Source organism: Prinia subflava, chromosome 17 (genome assembly GCF_021018805.1).
Source record: "Prinia subflava isolate CZ2003 ecotype Zambia chromosome 17, Cam_Psub_1.2, whole genome shotgun sequence".
In the NCBI taxonomy this organism is placed as follows: domain Eukaryota; kingdom Metazoa; phylum Chordata; class Aves; order Passeriformes; family Cisticolidae; genus Prinia; species Prinia subflava.
In genome coordinates this window covers 6553290-6569607 of record NC_086263.1, presented here as the reverse complement: position 1 = coordinate 6569607, position 16318 = coordinate 6553290, and the positions used below count along the sequence as shown (strand labels likewise).

General features: G+C 43.2%; 1 protein-coding gene across 1 annotated transcript in view; it reads left to right on the top strand.

Annotated features, from left to right (window-relative positions):
* Nucleotides 1-4113: 4113 nt before the first annotated feature.
* LOC134559710 (uncharacterized) overlaps nt 4114-16318 on the top strand; it is a 72583-nt gene continuing 60378 nt past the window's right edge. The window contains exons 1-9 of the mRNA XM_063414776.1: nt 4114-4294; nt 4754-4804; nt 5344-5504; nt 6492-6562; nt 8549-8714; nt 9602-9739; nt 10533-10722; nt 11757-11884; nt 16178-16281. Of these exons, the coding sequence (XP_063270846.1) occupies nt 4234-4294; nt 4754-4804; nt 5344-5504; nt 6492-6562; nt 8549-8714; nt 9602-9739; nt 10533-10722; nt 11757-11884; nt 16178-16281 (1070 nt within the window). The 5' untranslated portion in view covers nt 4114-4233. The remainder of the gene's footprint in view (nt 4295-4753; nt 4805-5343; nt 5505-6491; nt 6563-8548; nt 8715-9601; nt 9740-10532; nt 10723-11756; nt 11885-16177; nt 16282-16318) is intronic.

Here is a 16318-nt window from a genome sequence, read left to right as displayed (position 1 = left end):
GCTCCAGAGGACTATTGCATTAAGAGGGTGTATGACTGACACTGCTCTAGGACTTTAAATCACAGTGCATCTGAATGTGACAGCAAGGGGTTCACAAAAGCATTAGGAGGGAAGAAAAAAAGACAAACCCAAAGCAATTTTTATTTCTTGCTCCCCACAGCCTCTCAAGTACCTTCTGGTGCTCATCTGTGTCTTGATAACTAGTACAAAAGTTACCTCAGGCATATACCTCATAAAATGCTTTTATTGCTCATGAAGTGCCGTTGAAGATTTTTTTTTTTTTTTTTTACTCTAGGATAACAGAATCATAGAATTGCAAAGGTTGGAAAAGACCTCTGAGATCACTGAATCCAACCATCAACCTGCCAGCTCCACCTTTCAGCCGTGTCCCTAAGCTCCACAGGGACGGTGATTCCAGCTCCCCTGAGAGCTCTCTCAGGCAGCTGGCAGGGAAAGTCCCTCCTGAGCCTCCTTTTCTCCAGGCTGAGCCCCCCCAGCTCCTCCAGCTGTTGCTCATCAGTGTTGATGAGGAGCTCCGCTGCGCGTCTGTGGTCACGCTGCAGCAGCTCCATGTCCTTCTTGTGAGAGGCCAGAACTGGACACCGCAATGGAGGTGCGGCCCCATCACCCCGATTCCCCTCAGCCATCGCTGACCCTGCCGCTCTGCCCGCCCTCGCCCCGGCTGTGCCGCGGGTTCCTCGGCTGCTCCTCGGCGCTCGTAGGCCGGGTTTGGGGACTGTCCGCCGGCGAGCGGCCGCTGCCACAGCGCTGGGGCGGACAGGTGGCCCCTCCATCCCTTCACTTCGGCTGGGAAAACGCCCTGGAAAGCGCTCGTGCCTCGCAGCACGTTCGCGGCGTTTTCCCCTGAGGTGGGGGTCGTTCGGGCAGCTGTCCCCGGAGCACTGCCACTGCTGGTGCCCGGGGCTGTGAGGGGCGCTCGGGACGTGCCCGGGGCTGTGAGGGGCGCTCCGGGCGGTGCCCGGGGCTGTGAGGGGCGCTCCGGGCGGTGCCCGGGGCTGTGAGGGGCGCTCCGGGCGGTGCCCGGGGCTGTGAGGGGCGCTCCGGGCGGTGCCCGGGGCTGTGAGGGGCGCTCCGGGCGGTGCCCGGGGCTGTGAGGGGCGCTCCGGGCGGTGCCCGGCGCTGTGAGGGGCGCTCCGGGCGGTGCCCGGGGCTGTGAGGGGGGCTCGGGACGTGCCCGGGGCTGTGAGGGGCGCTCCGGGCGGTGCCCGGGGCTGTGAGGGGCGCTCCGGGCGGTGCCCGGGGCTGTGAGGGGCGCTCCGGGCGGTGCCCGGGGCTGTGAGGGGCGCTCCGGGCGGTGCCCGGGGCTGTGAGGGGCGCTCCGGGCGGTGCCCGGGGCTGTGAGGGGCGCTCCGGGCGGTGCCCGGGGCTGTGAGGGGCGCTCCGGGCGGTGCCCGGCGCTGTGAGGGGCGCTCCGGGCGGTGCCCGGCGCTGTGAGGGGCGCTCCCCGGCCGCGGGCTGCAGGCGGTGCCCGGCGCTGTGAGGGCTCCGCGGGCTCGATTCGGGTCCGTCACCAGACGGAGCTCCCGGGCACAGGAGGGCGGCGAGCACACAGGTGGGTGTTGGACCCTGGCCAAGGGCACTTCCCTCCTGCCTTCGGCTGTTCGGGCTAAAAGTCAGTGTTACGACTATATTAATTTAGTATTATTTAAGGGGCCTCTACAAAGCAGACTTTGCCAGTTTGTAGTAGCTCAGGCTTTCTTGGCAATAATAGTGAAGAGTTCTCAGGTGTCCACGGACAGGCTTAGCCTGTTGTGTGACAGATGGTACCTTTAATTAAATTCATTTTCCAACCTTGAGTATAGTATCCATTAAAATGGATGGATATTTTTCTGAGACTTACAGCCAATGTGGATCTCTTGCTACAAACCAGTGTATTTGTAGCATGCGTGCCAGATTTTCTCCCATTTTTAAAGATTATCTAGGACAGCGATGTGCTAGAATTTTCAGGAGATCCTTTTTCTGCCTATTTTGTGGGTGATGTTTTGATTTTTTAGAAGAAGCTCAAGTTGTGTGAAGTACAAAAAAATGTTTAAAAGATGTTGAATTTTGGGCTCCATCCTGCACTTGCCAACAACTGCATGAGGGATGTCACATGAGCCAAGTGCACAGGACACTTATGTGATATTTTATCTTAAAGGTTTGAGTTCAGTGTGCATTTAAGACCTAGCTGCTATTCAGGCATTTAATTCCATATTTAGATGTTTCAATAAAAACTGCCCCAGATCTGTGCTCTGCTGTTTGAAATAATTTTATTTAAAAAAGCCCTAGAGTTTTCTTAGCGAATTTCTTTGTTCTCAGGCCTATGAAATTGTCAAGATTCAAGCAAGCTCGGATGTATAAATTCTTGAGTGTGCTTGTCGTCCTACTGTAAGACATTTTTCTTCTTTTTTTATTAGTATAGATTATTCGCTAAGAAATGAGAAGCTACAAAGCTAAAACTTGAGATTAAAATGCAAATTAGATTATTTTAGAAAGCCTAAGGTACACTCTACACTTGAACTGGTGTCATGATAAAGTAGAAATTCCCTCTGATTTCAGTGTTGATGTTCCTACTGATTTTGATGCATATTTTTTGCTTTAAAGGTTATTTTTTTCAATAGCTATGTGAAATATGTTGAAAAATCTTATTATATAAACAGTTAAAAGTCAGACAGGTGTGGAAACTGGGCAATAGTAGTGATTCAAGAAAATAATTGTCACAATATAGCAATTTTCTGGTAAACTCCTGATTTTTTTTGTTCTTGCCCAGCTATTGACTTTCCTCTTCTATCCATATTGCTGATAATAGACCAAGAGCTAAATGACTGCTTACATGGAGTATGTACTATGCCCAGATGAGCTGTACTCTTAAATCAAACATTAGAATGAGTATCAGACTGAGTAAAAATGGCAAACTCTGTAATTTTCCACAAAGAAATCTCTGAAGCAGTTTCAAAATTAGAACATTCTCAGAAATCACCATGAAGGCAGAAGAAGGTTTTCTCAGTTAGTGCTTTGGGGTGGTTCTAGGAAATTTCAGCTGCTGTATGAAATATGTAGGTTTTGGTTTTGATTTTTTTTTTAAATTCAGTTTCAGACTTAGACTGGATTTCAGTTTGGCATTTAGTAGGTCAGGAATTTTGATAGAGGGGCCCAGATTACATCATGGAGTATTTTATTAACTCCTTAGACTGGAATTGCTCTCTCTCACCTTCTTTAGTCATTGATACTTGTAAAGCACCCTGGAGAAGTTGCTTTCCCTTTAACATTCGTAAGCATTTTGTGAGCAAATGTTACGCAATGGAGGAAATAAGTGCAGGTAAGAGGCTGTAGCAGCACAAATCTAGAGGGGGAGACTAGCACCAGTGACTGGGATCGTTACATAAATTTCTCCTTATGACTTTTGTTTCAAGTAAAACACTAGCTCAGCCCAGACCGGAGGGCTTGCAGCAGGAGGAAATCAAGGTTTCCCTGCCCACAGGGCTCCCCTTGGGAGGTGCTGGACACAGGCTCAGCTGAGCTGTGGCCATGGCTGCGGGCTCACAGTGCACGGCAAGTGTGGGAAGAGCCCCGGGCCTGAAGAGGGGCCTGCCTGGAGGGCCTGTGGCTGGTGAGCTGTACAAACCTGATGGGTACCAGAAGGATGGTGGTTCAGTCCTTCTGTGCATTATTCACACACAATTTCACCCATCTGAGGTTTGTGACTTTGGTGTGACGAGTTGCCTCCCATGAACTTGCTTGCTCAAAATGCAAACACCTTCCCTGCAGTCCCAAAGCTTTGGCTTTAATTCTGTGTGCTTTTTGGTTGGTTAATCATCAAGGAGTTATTTCTAGGGTAACTTTTACAGTTGTTTATTTAGTTTAAACTCACTGCATGGGATTGTTGTGAGCATTTGCTCTGTTACAATGCCATATACCTAATTTCTTTTCCTTGCAGTTTTCTGGGATTTCTAATAGATTAACTTCTCTTTCTCTTCTTTTGCAAAAAGGCTGAAATGCTTTGGGGATGGGATCAGTGGTTATGTGTGTGTCTGTCTCTCCCCCTTACTACAGCCTCCCCCTCCCCTCTGCAGGCTGCCCTGCCAGAGCCCCTCCTCTGGCTGGAAGAGGGGAGTTGAAATAGTGAGCTCCTGCTTTGTGAAGGAAATTTTCTTTCAGTGCCTTGCTCTGAGGTGCCTTTGAGAGCAGAGCTGATGTGTTTTTGTTAACTTGAGGTCTGAGGAGGTGATTTCGATGGCCACAGGGTTGCTTGCCATCATTTTTCTCTGTGCTGTTGTGGCTGGAGCTTCAGGGAGTAAGTACAAGAAATTTTTCCTCTGCTAAGATGGATCTCTATCAATGCAGAATACTTCTACTAAGAAATGTTCCCACTGGCAAAACCTCAGAGAATTATGTTACAACTTGTCGGTTTGTAGTAATTCTTGTAGCAGCTTTGTCTGGATTTTTAGTGTTGTGTAGCAGTTTGCTTTACTGAGCTCTTTGGGTGGTACTGGGCAGGTGGGAGAGCACCCTCCCTGGAGAGGACACATTAAATAGTGCATCTTCCTTCAGCATTCTGGGGAAAGCAACAGAAGTGGTGAGACTGTGTCAGCCTGTACACTTGATAGAAAAACTCTCATGGATTTATTTATTTATTTGTTTTGAGAACAATGCTTTGGTTTCAGTAAGTTCACTGAAATTCAGAAGCAGCAGATCCATGCAGAGCTGCACACAAATTTGCAGTGCTTCTCTGTTCTGTTACCTGTCATTGCAGGATCCTCAGAGAGGTTAAGTTATGGAGCTTCCTGTTCTGCAGAATGTGCAGGTGAGTAAAACAAGATTGTATTCAGGCTTTTTGTATGATAAGAAAAGAGGAATTTGAAAACTTCCACAGGGGCGTTGTGTTCTGAGAAGAATCATACGTATGTCTGAGTGAACAGCATTCATGAAAGTGGCAGAGAAGTTCCACTAAGGTTTACCAGGCCCACACCTGCCTGAAGTTTGCATTCTGTGAACTCTGAAGCACTCCTAAGCATTAGAGCTGAGCAAAGGACTAAACCAGTGTGGGACTAAGCCCAGCCGTGGACATGAAGGGCAGATCTAGTTCATCTTGCTGTGCCGAAGGTCCTGCTTTGCTGCTCTCTGGAAGGTGTCGAAGGAGCATCATGCTGTAAATGTGTTACATTCTTTTTCTGCCCTTAGAAATTAACTTCTTGTCTTGAAGGAAACAGTGAGGTTATGTGCTTGGGAGAGGGGAAGCCTTTTCACTGTCCCTACAGGAGCTATGGCCAGCACACTGGGTGCTTTCACAAACCCAATTCTGAAACTACCCCCCTCCTTTGTTTTGTTTTGTTGATTTCCTAGGACACAGTGCATCATACTTCCCCAAAAGAGCTAGATACAGCTACAGGTATTCAGCAGTCACCAACACATTCCTGCAGGGAAGTATTCACAAAAGCAGTGGCATCTCTCTGGAGAGCACAGTGATCATTGAAGTATTGGGGAATTGCCACATGGTTTTGAAAGTAAGTATTGTCATAATTGTTTGAGTGATTGGGATGAGGTGTTGTGCAATCTTATTTTTCTTTGGGATTATTACTATATTTCAAACATTTTTCTTGTAATTAAAAGCCAGTTCAATTCTGGATCTCATAATTAGAGTTGCAGTATTGCTTTGATGCACCACAACTTGAAATTAGGTATTTTCCAGTTTTAAAAGGCAGATTAAGCAAATAATTGTTTTCTTTTCTAAGTGGCACAACAATTCACTGTTTTGTTACATGAAGTGCAGAACTGGAGATAAAGCCAGTTCTTGAAAGGAACTTGGTTTACTTTAAAGCACTTTCATATATGTAGCAGTAATTTTAAAATAGCAAGCATTTTAAAAAGAACTTGAGAAACTTGTATGACGTGCTGGATTGGTGCCATTCCTAGCCCAGTAAAATTCAGTGGTGTAGCACTCCATTCATCACAGCAGCAGATCTGTCTCTCAGAGACAACAGCAACAGGGCAGTTTCAAATTGCAGAGCTTCTCCTGAGGTGAGCCCTGTGGAAGGTGGAGAACTGCAGTGCTTTAGAACTGCAGGGGCAGCAGGGAAAAATCAACTTTTCACCTGCTTGGGTTTTCCTTCAGGTTAACAGAGGGGATAATTCACTGCCTTTGCTGCGGGGTTGACCTGTGTCTGCAAAATACACACATAAACGAGGCCAACAAAGTGGATAGTTATCCTTGTCCTAGCACATGGATAAAAATTAACTGCTTAGTGGTTTGACAGTGAAAGGGATATAATGGTGCTGTATAAAATCTGTTTAATAGTGAGTGAAACTTCTTCATAGAAGAACTTTCTGGAAGCTGCCTCAGACACACCTCCTGAAGATGGGGCTAATGCAGTTCTGTTGCAACACTGAGCCTTTGTTCATAGTCTGTGATGTTCTGTGTGGATATCCTGATATGATAAATCCACAAGTTTCTCTTGACAATGAAATATATTGCCTATAATCTTTGCTCCTAGGTGCAAGATGTACAGTTTACGAAAAGTTTTGCATCCAGAAAGGAGTCTCTGAAGGAAATGGACAGTCTAAGGTAGAAAACCTTCTAATCTGGTCTGGTTTTTGGGGTTTTTTGAAACCATATGGCTTAACAGCAGCATGACTGGACATTGTTCATTCTGCTTCATATTCTATTTAGTTTGTAGGGTGGTTGGTGTTTGTTTGTTTTTGGTTTTGTTTTTTTAAAAAATGAGTTTTCAGATACAAGCACTATAAAGAAAAATGAGAGAATGAGAGGCATTTGGTCCAAACAGGTTTTTCTTCAATGGAACTTCATCCCTTTGTATGTAAAATCATTTGGACAGTAGACAGTTCAAATTATTCTGAGTAAAATCAGCAGGCCTCTATCAGCACACGTGGATCACAGCTCCCAGAGCTGCAGATATTCTACAGAGTCTTGAGTTTTGCAGGAAATTTCAGAAGTTATTGGTTTAGAAGATTCTCATAAGGCAAAACGTTGTGTTTTTTTTTTCTTCTGGGATATTTATATTTCATTTAGTTGTCCAATGAGATTTTCTTCCTTTTCTGTTTTTTAGGTTTAGTAGCTCATTCATAACATATGTCTGTGTTTCTCACTGACTTGCCAAGGTATAGTCTGCTGTGTAGATGGCTGTACAAAAAGATCTCCTCAAACTGTGGAAGTCTGGCATTTTCCCAGAGAGCTGATTCTTCTTTGTGTCATCAAAAAAAAAAGGCAGTTCTGTTGTCTGATTAAGCTCAGCTTGTAATCTTCCTCTTTGTCCTGCCACTTGGATTCTCAGCCTTTAGACAACACTGAGAGCTGAGGTAATTGACTCAATCCAAAGGGTCAAAAAGAGCAAGCTTGGAGTAAATGCATTGCCTTTTTTATTTATCAGGAAGAACTTTGTGTTCTCTCTATGGGCAGTGGTATCAGAGTTCAAATGAGTGTACAGGCACATCTTCTGTGGAGTTATTTGCAAGATTTTCGTAGCAGTAAGAGCAGTTGTGTATTGTTCTTTGCAGAGAAGCCAAAAAAAGAGAGGTAGCAAAGAAAGCATTCAGTGAAGCTTGGCTATTCAAAATAATTATTCAGACAAGTGAGCCTTATTAGCATTTGCCTCAGCCTATTGTGAACATACAGTAGTCTAGCTTGTCCTCTGAACATGCATGTAATTTCCACAGATAGTAGCAAAACCGGGCTCAGTTGCCTAGGAGTTCAGAAACCCTTATCCTATACGCCCAGGCTCTTCTGGAAGGACTTCATCCAGCTGTTGGTGCATTAAAATTTTCTCTCTTACCTTGTGACCTGATTGATTAGATGAATAGTTAGCACCCCAGTTAATGTGCAGATGAACTCTCTAACTCACTGTATGGGAGCTACTATAGAATGCTTCCTTTGGATGGTTTTTTTTCCCTATTTAGAGGGCAAAGATACGACTAAAGTATGCTACATTAGGAGCAAAAATCAATGTTAAAAATGATCCCTTGGAAAGGTAAAAGACACTGTACTCTCAATCTGGGATAGCAAAAGCCATTAGGGAGTGTACTAACAGCAGAGATTGGGGAATAACTTTGGGATAGAGCCCAAGTATGACACCTAGCAGAGCAGGAAGATATGGGTTAATTGGGAATTGTTCTTGTGTGTACCACAGGCATGGTAGAATTCAGATTACTTTGCAATTCAGATATGCCTACCGAAGCTAAAGGCACTCTGAATAATAAAATGGAATTTCTCTCTTAATTAAACAAGAATTATTGCCTTTAAGTACATTTACTTGTAAATAATTTGCCAGGACTGCTTTTATTAAGTGTTACAATTATGTTGAGGATGCTGTGATTATCTTGAGAAGATTTGTTTTTAGGTTTTCACAGGGTTTTTATAAAGGCTCCTTGGGTTAGGCTGAATTTATGAAGCATAGAGGCTTGCTGTAAAGAATGGAGATACAGAGTGAGACAGATCCATTGTGGAAGAACAGCTCTGTTGAGGAAAATCTCAATCTAATGTCATAAATTGACTTGCACTCGTTGAAGCAAGAAATGATAAACTCTTTTATCACAGGGAAATCCTAGAACAGCATCCTCTTCATTTTTCTTTCCATGAGGGGAAAGTTCTGAAGCTCTGTCCTGTGAGGAGTGAACAGACCTGGGCACTGAACATCAAGAGGGGCATTCTCAGTATCTTACAGACAGTGCAGGAATTCCCTGCTGGTGCCATTATTGAGGAGGTGAGAGTGTCAGTCGTGCTGAGGTGACTCTTAGCTCTTGTACATGTTAAGTCTACTCCACTTGTAAATAAATAAAGGGTTTTGCCACTTGGTTCAGCAGACAGTGGCAGTCATCTGATGGTTTCTTGTAGTGAATGTTCTAAAATTATCTATAATTTGCATTCTTGTTGAGCCTTGGAATCCACTACACCTGAGTTCTAGTGCCAGGGTTTTACCTGTGCTATGGAGAAAATACAATTTTCATAATTCATGATTAATTTTTGTTACTTTTTTCCATTAATTTCAGGAGGTTTTAAGATCAGTGTTCTCAGAGCTCTTTGAAATTATTTCAATGCTTAAGCTCAATTTCTTCTGTGTAACACTGAAACAATACTCCACCCTACCCTGCTGTCACCTGTGTGTCTGCATGGGTGCAGCTGACACACTCAGGGGCTGCAGTTCTCTTGTGGAGAGCTGTCTCTACACTGACCTTCAGCATGATGAGCACTGCCTCATTCTCAGGTACTGCTGTGGGTCAGTGTTAAAGAGGTGTTCTGCACTAGGGCTTGGCCCACTCATACGTGATTGAAATGACTCTGCCTAGTGTAATGCTCTTCTGAATTAATGCTTCCCTGCATGCCCACAAAATCTGAAATGAAAAAACACGTCTGTAAATGATCTGATTCAGAATAATGCAGTGAAATTAAACAAACCAACAGAACCTGGTTACTATAAACTATTTGCCTTTTCATGGCTTTTGTGGCAAAGCCCGTGTTCTGCAAGGGAGATTTCAGATCTCTGTTGTTATTACCAAAAAAAAAAAATTATTAAAACTAATTGCAATAACCAGTACTATCTCCTTGTATTTTATGTGTGTGTGTGATTCAGCAGTGTATGTTTGTTCCTAGGTGGATGTCCTGGGAGTATGCCCAACCAGGTATCAGAGAAAGGGCCCCATTCTTGTCAAGACAAAGGATTTAAACCTCTGCTCCCACCGCTCTTCTGGTTGGACTGCTGTGCAGTCTGTTGTTCTTCCTCATGTGTCAGTAAGTTTTGGGAATTACACTGACTCTTGCTTTTGACTTATTTGAAGATAGTGTCTGCCCAAACTTGTGTTCTTAGCGAAGAAGTGGTGAATATTATGCTCCCTGTAATGCCTGTTATTAACAGAATTTGTTTTGATGCAAGTTTGCTTTGTAGTTGATGAATGTTATGGTATAAATGCAAGAGGTTGTTAGGTACCTGGATTAAACTCTCATTAAAATATGGTTTAGAGGTGATTGAACCTCTACTGAAAACTGAACATAGACCCTGGAAGAGAGGAATAGAGAGATTTTAGTAAGAAAAAATACATTAGAAAAAGAAAGCTATTATTTGTAGAAAACTTTGGAAATATAGAAACTTTTCTAAATGTCAGACTTGCAGCTTTCCACTGTTGACAGAAAATACAGTCAATATTTGTATATTGTGCTATTTTTATTAGGTATATATTACCTGTTTCTTCTATTGTAGTAACTATTCATGATTTACTAGCCTTTTGCTTTTTTCTACTTTGCTGACCAAAAATATCTGATTAACTTTGAGGCTTTGTGAACCGAAATGAATTTACACCATTTGATGCTGACAGTTAATAGCAGTTGTTTTTTCAGTGATGAAAAACTAGGCTAAAATAAGGAGCTAAAATAGTAATATCCTCCACAGGCTGGGAACTGTCAGAGGTGCAGACAAGAGATCTCCCACTATCCCAGAACTGGAATCCTCTGTGAAGCTGGGAGAGGAAGGGTTGGGTAGGGTGACACAGAGCATCAGGAACCTTCCTGAAGTATCTGTTCTTGTCAGTCTGAACAGCAGATGCTGTCCTCCCAGCTGGAGTGTGTCCAGAGCATCAAGGACGGGGTCCTGGAGGGGGCCGAATGTTCCGAGTCCGACCGCGTGGCGCTGCTCCCTCAGCAGGGCAGCGGGGCACAGACACAGACACGGGCTACACTCACACTCTCGCAGGTGGAAACAGAGACACTCTACAGTAGAGGTAATGATGTTTCTGCTAAAGTAAATTTATTTCCTAGAAAAATATTGTGATTTGTCTGTGAGAACTCTTTGCAGCCATGATTTTCACCTTTAATGTATTAAACTGCTTTAAAGTGGGTGCTTTTATTGGCTGGGCTGAGCAGTCCTTTCTTTGAGGGCTTGGCCCTGCCATAACAAAACTGTGGATCTCCAAAACTGGGTAGGTTTCCAAAAGTGACCGAATATAATGGCCAGCTCCTCTTTATCTACTTTACATACCTATTGCTCTTGTATACAGAGCATCAGCCTTCCCAGGTCTGTGGGCAATTCCTAGTTTTTATATAAATGGAACCTAAATAATTGCAATTCCTAATGGAACTAAGGACATGCCATGCCTGAGAACTGTTTTAATTTTTGCTCCTTTGCCCTGTGTGTTTCTCCTTAGGAAAACGATTTTACTGAAGTCAATAGATGGCTTGCCTGAGGAATGATTTCAAAGTTGAATTCTAAACGCTGAGGAACATGTTTTCTGTCTGTTTCTAAATAGTTGTTTGGTTCTTTTTTTAAAGGAACCCTCAGATTTCCAGGTCACTTTGTTTATAATTATACCAACATAAGATGATAGGATTCTTCCTTGGGAAGAGGTTCAGAGCCAAGCCACTTATTTTTCTTGGCACCTAGATCTCATGTTGACTTTTTGGGTGATTGAAGTGTGGGACGAGTGATTAGATGACCTTGGGAAAGGTGATGAATGTAAAGTAGCAGGGCCATTCTAATTGATGTATGGATGGAAAATAGGGCTTTTTTCATGTGTATCTTTATCTTGTTTCTCTGACTCCTTCTTTTGAGTCACACTTGTCTTTATTCTGTTGTGTTCTTAAATTCAAGCTGACTGCAGGCATTCATATTCATCCCTTAGCTGTACTGAGCCTAGAGAGGCTTACAGGGAGAAATAAAGGCTCAGAGAGAAACTTCCACCTTGCACAGAGGGTTAATGATAGCTAATGGTCAGCAATCACCAGAGATGTGATTTTTCCTTTATATTCCTTTTTCCAGGGGACTCTGAGGATCTGTATGTGACCAGTATTCTCTATGAAAGAGAGGTAACTAAGAGGGAGGTCACTGGGGCAGAAGTGACTGAACTGGTGTGGAAGCTTTGCTTAGCACACAGTGCAAGTTATGAGGTAAGCTGTACTCACAGCCTCTGCTTCCTTGGGAGGCTCTTGGTGGGCTGAGAATTCTCCTACACAAACAAGAGGTGACCAGGAGAGCAGGAATTTTGAAATACTGAAGCCTTCCATTGTTTTGGACATTTTAAAATGTGGAATTACAGAAAGAGAAAATGCTTTAAATCACACTGAGGAGTTAAAACATCCTGTAGCCCCCTGAATATTTAGCAAAAGCAATTTTGAACTCTATTCTAAATTAATCTGAAGGAAAATGTCCCAAATTTTTGTTTCTCTGTGAAAAAACAGAAGCAGAAAAAGTATCTGGTTTGGGTTGTCACTGGCAGTTTTGATACCTCATTGTAGAAAACATCTTCTATAGCTTTAGTGTGTAATACTACCCCAGGCTGGGCTGTTGTCTCCATGTTTATTTGAGTTCTGCCATCCTTATATTGCCTCATGCCCAAAGCAGTTTGCACACGAAGCCCTTGCCTCTGGGTCTTGGCTGGTAGGTTCCTTGTGCTTCTGGTGAACTCTGCTGACAACCATGGTGTTTTCTGGGGATGCTGCTGGGGTCCAGGGGGAATCTCAGCCCACTAGACCATTTTCATTGGTGAATGCTGCTAAGATAGGGTGGAATCTTCTGGTCATGTGGAACAGGCAGTGGATTAAATGTTTTTATGATGACCATCATTCTAGATGAGGGTCTGCCTGTCTCCTTAGCTCACTTGCGTCTTGTATTTTTTGTTGATACTGGTGGCAGCTGAATTAGTCACTAATTGTCCCTGTGTTTGAAATGAAGATCCCTATCTCTGAAATTCAGAGATTATTAAGAACACCTGCTAGGTTATAAAGAACACCTGTTATGTACAATACAGAAGGATCAACAGATGATGATGCTTAATCACAGTTCACCTGAAATCAACTGAGGGCAAACAGAGGACACTTCATATCCCATTATCCTTCAAACAGAGTGGTCCTTGCTAGTAGTGAAGTTCCTACAGAGAAAAATAAAGGAAAAATTGTAATTGTGAAAATAGAAGAAAACTGTCTTTAATTCATTTTTGGTCAGGATATTACTAGAAAATAACTATGGTCACATGGGAAAGGCACTAAACAGGGCATTGCTGCCTCCATGAATTTGCCACTGAGTTTAGTCAGCTCATTCCTGATATATTCCCAGTCCTCTGAGGTTCTGGTCTTTTAGATTGTTTGTACTTTGGAGCAAGGTTATTTCCTGTGCAGAGGGGCTGAGATCTGTCCTGTAAATGGATATAGGTACAAGTGATGTTAACAGAAAGCTTCAGACCCAGCATGGAAGGCACTCACCTTCCTTTGTTTAGATTAAGTCCTGTGTCAAAGAACAGCATCTCTGCCTGTGTTTCCCCTGGGCTGGATATTGGGGGATGGAGGAGAGGCTTTATGGGCACTGGAGAAAAGTGCAATGCTGGATTGCAGCTCTGCAGTGATAACCTGGGTGTGTTCACCTGTGACTCATGAGCACAGGTAGGTGTTCATGTTTTGTGTGTGACTTCAGGGGAAAGCACAGGGGGAGCAGGATAAGAAGCTGCTGAAGCCAGCTGAAGCCAGCACCTTCAGCCAGCTGTGATGAATTCCAGCCCCAGACCTTACTCCCAGCCTGTTAAGTGGTAATCATGGTCTGACCTGGTACCACAGCCTGACAAAAGCCTGGGCACGGGGCTGAGGAGAAAGCAGCAGGTGGCCTTGGTGGGTGTTGCAATATTTCAGATATTCTGTCTCTGCATTATAAGCAGATCTTGCATCTCTCTTAGCTTCATGCTGTGTAAACTGGGGCTATGGAGAGATAAGAGAGCCATATAATAATGTTTGGTGCTAATATAGAATAAAAGCAGCCTCTTGGGGATGGATAATGCTTAATTCCATGTGGCTGTCAGTGTTACTGCAGTATGAAATGGCATTTAGGCACAGACTAGAGGGTCTCATACTGCCTGGAAAATGTTGAAGGAAGAAATTACTGCAGCAGACCTGAGAAACTTTCTTCAAATCCTACCTTCTAAGAACATTCTTAATTCAGTGTCTTTGAAAGAATGGTGGATGATTTTTCCCAGTAACAGTGGGATGTCACTTCTGCCTCCAAAGAGGCCTATTGGCTTCATGTGTGGGAAATTTGTTTTTTAAATTACTAAGATTAGCACAAGTGGCTACTGTCTGTGCCACTGCCTAAAAGAGAGGTGAATTATTCATCATGTGCCCGTCCCAGCACAGGGTTTGATTGGTTGTCAACCATTTTCACTGTTTCAGGGTGTTCTTTCTGTGTGACAAGACATTTCAAAGAGAATCTTTATCATCCCTCATTTCAACCAATAAAATGTCCTTTGGGCCAAGAAAGAAGTTATGGGAATGCCCACAGCGTTGCTTGGGAGACAGCTGCACTGTTATGCATGTAGAGCTTGTTTGTCCCTTTATTGTTTGACTCTGAATGAGGTGAGATTATGCATTTCTTTCAGGACACAAAACCAAGAATAAATGGAAGGGAAAATCTCCAGCTCTGGGGAAAACAGTGAAGGGATGAGAAAATGGAGGTGGAGATGGTGTCATTTCCAAGGAAGCAAAGTTGTTGTTTAATTTTTCTAATGCTATTATGAGACAAGATTGAATTTCAATGTGGATGTCGATTAGCTAATGGACCATTAAGTGAACAAGCTGCCTACTGACAAAGAATGGAAAAAGGGATGGGGAGAAAGGACCCTCTCTTGAGAGAGGCTGGAGAGAAGCCTGTCACTCCACTTCTGCTGATGCTGCATTTCCAGTGACTGCCTGGGTTTTGGTGCTTGATCAGTAGCTCTGGTGAATGTGGCTGTGTATGCACTGAGCAAGGTGGGCAAGAGTATGTCAGATTTGCTTTGCCTTTGCCTGGACCCCAGTGTGACCCACAAAAGTTTACTTTCAGGGCATGATTTGTTTGTTTGTTTGGAATGGAAACGGAATGCCTGTGGATCTGTCTGAACTTTAGATATGGAATTATAAACATTAACAGAATTAATACATAGATGGGGCTTCACATACGAGAACAAATTTAATTTGATGAAGTTATATATTATTTCTAAGAAGAATATAAATCCCAAAAGAATAAAAACATAAACTATATCTATATCAGATCTGACAAATTACTCTCTCAGCCTATCAAACAAAACAGCAAGAAATTACTCAGACTTCTTACTGAAAGACAGCTTCTTGTTACTGAAAATGGTTGGCAGTCTTAAATTAAAATTGAATGCTGGCACTGGGTTATTCAGTGTTTTCATTGTTTTTGGGAGTAGCTCCTGGAAGAAATGTCAGGAAGTCAAAGTAGGTCTGTCCCCAAACCTTTGGAAATGTGACTTAGTAGAATTAGACTTAGTATGTTTTTTAACTTAAGAAAAATGTTTTCTTTGGAACCTAAAATTTAGTCCTATGTTGAAGCCTTTCACATCTGAGGTAAATAAAGCATTGTAGTGAATCTGACATGGACCATGTTTAAAACTTACACATTATAAAGGTCGGTTAACATGAACATACAAGATCCTGCATTGAACATTCTACTAATTTTTCAAGTAATGAGACCTATCTTCTTGAACTTTGGATCAGGTCTCAGAGGAATACACCCATGTGCTATTTAACCTTTAGAATGCCAGGTAAAATAGCTGCTGAATGATGTACCAATTCCTCTTAGTGAGAGAGAACAGCTCTTCTGCCTTTACGCTTCCAGCTAATCTGGTGCTGCCTGCAGAGAGAAGTAAGGGCAGTTCTGCCTCAGCTGTTCCCCAGTAAAATGGAATAATTCTCACTGCCCAAGGGTTCTCAAGTGAAACTTCTAAGTGTTGCCCAAACCTCAGTTAAATGATCTTTCCCATAAACCTAAGATAATATACAGTTAGCTTGACCATTGTTTTATTTGTATCAAAGCTATGTCAGCAGTTCTGGTCATAAATCAGGATCTTGCTATACAAACTCAGAGAAGATTATGACTTTCTCTTCTGGATTGTAACCACACTGTTGCATTTTGGTTTGTTATTCATTTGTGGGCCAGTGGTGTGCTTGGTGGTCACTGGGAACTGTTGTCTGAGGGACTGACTGACATCCAAAGCAGAAGCCCTTCTCTGTATATGTTTGCAGTCTGGAGAGAAAAGCAAATGAGGAAGGAGTGTAGGGACACAGGGAAGAAAGGAGGGTTCACTCTCAGGTTTCATTGTAAATCAGTGGCAATGCCAGTATAACCTCTTGTGCTCTGTTCTCTGAAGCTGCTTTCTGCACAGCAGGGATATTACAGTTGTGGTTGTGCATTTACAGACTGCAGATCTCTTCATGACTCTCGTGTTTGAGCTCCGACATCTTTCTCTTGAGGCCTTAATGGCACTATGGCAAAGATCATCATTTAAGTGCAGAGACAATTGGTAAGTCTCTTTTAGCAATTGCATTCAAAAATATCCA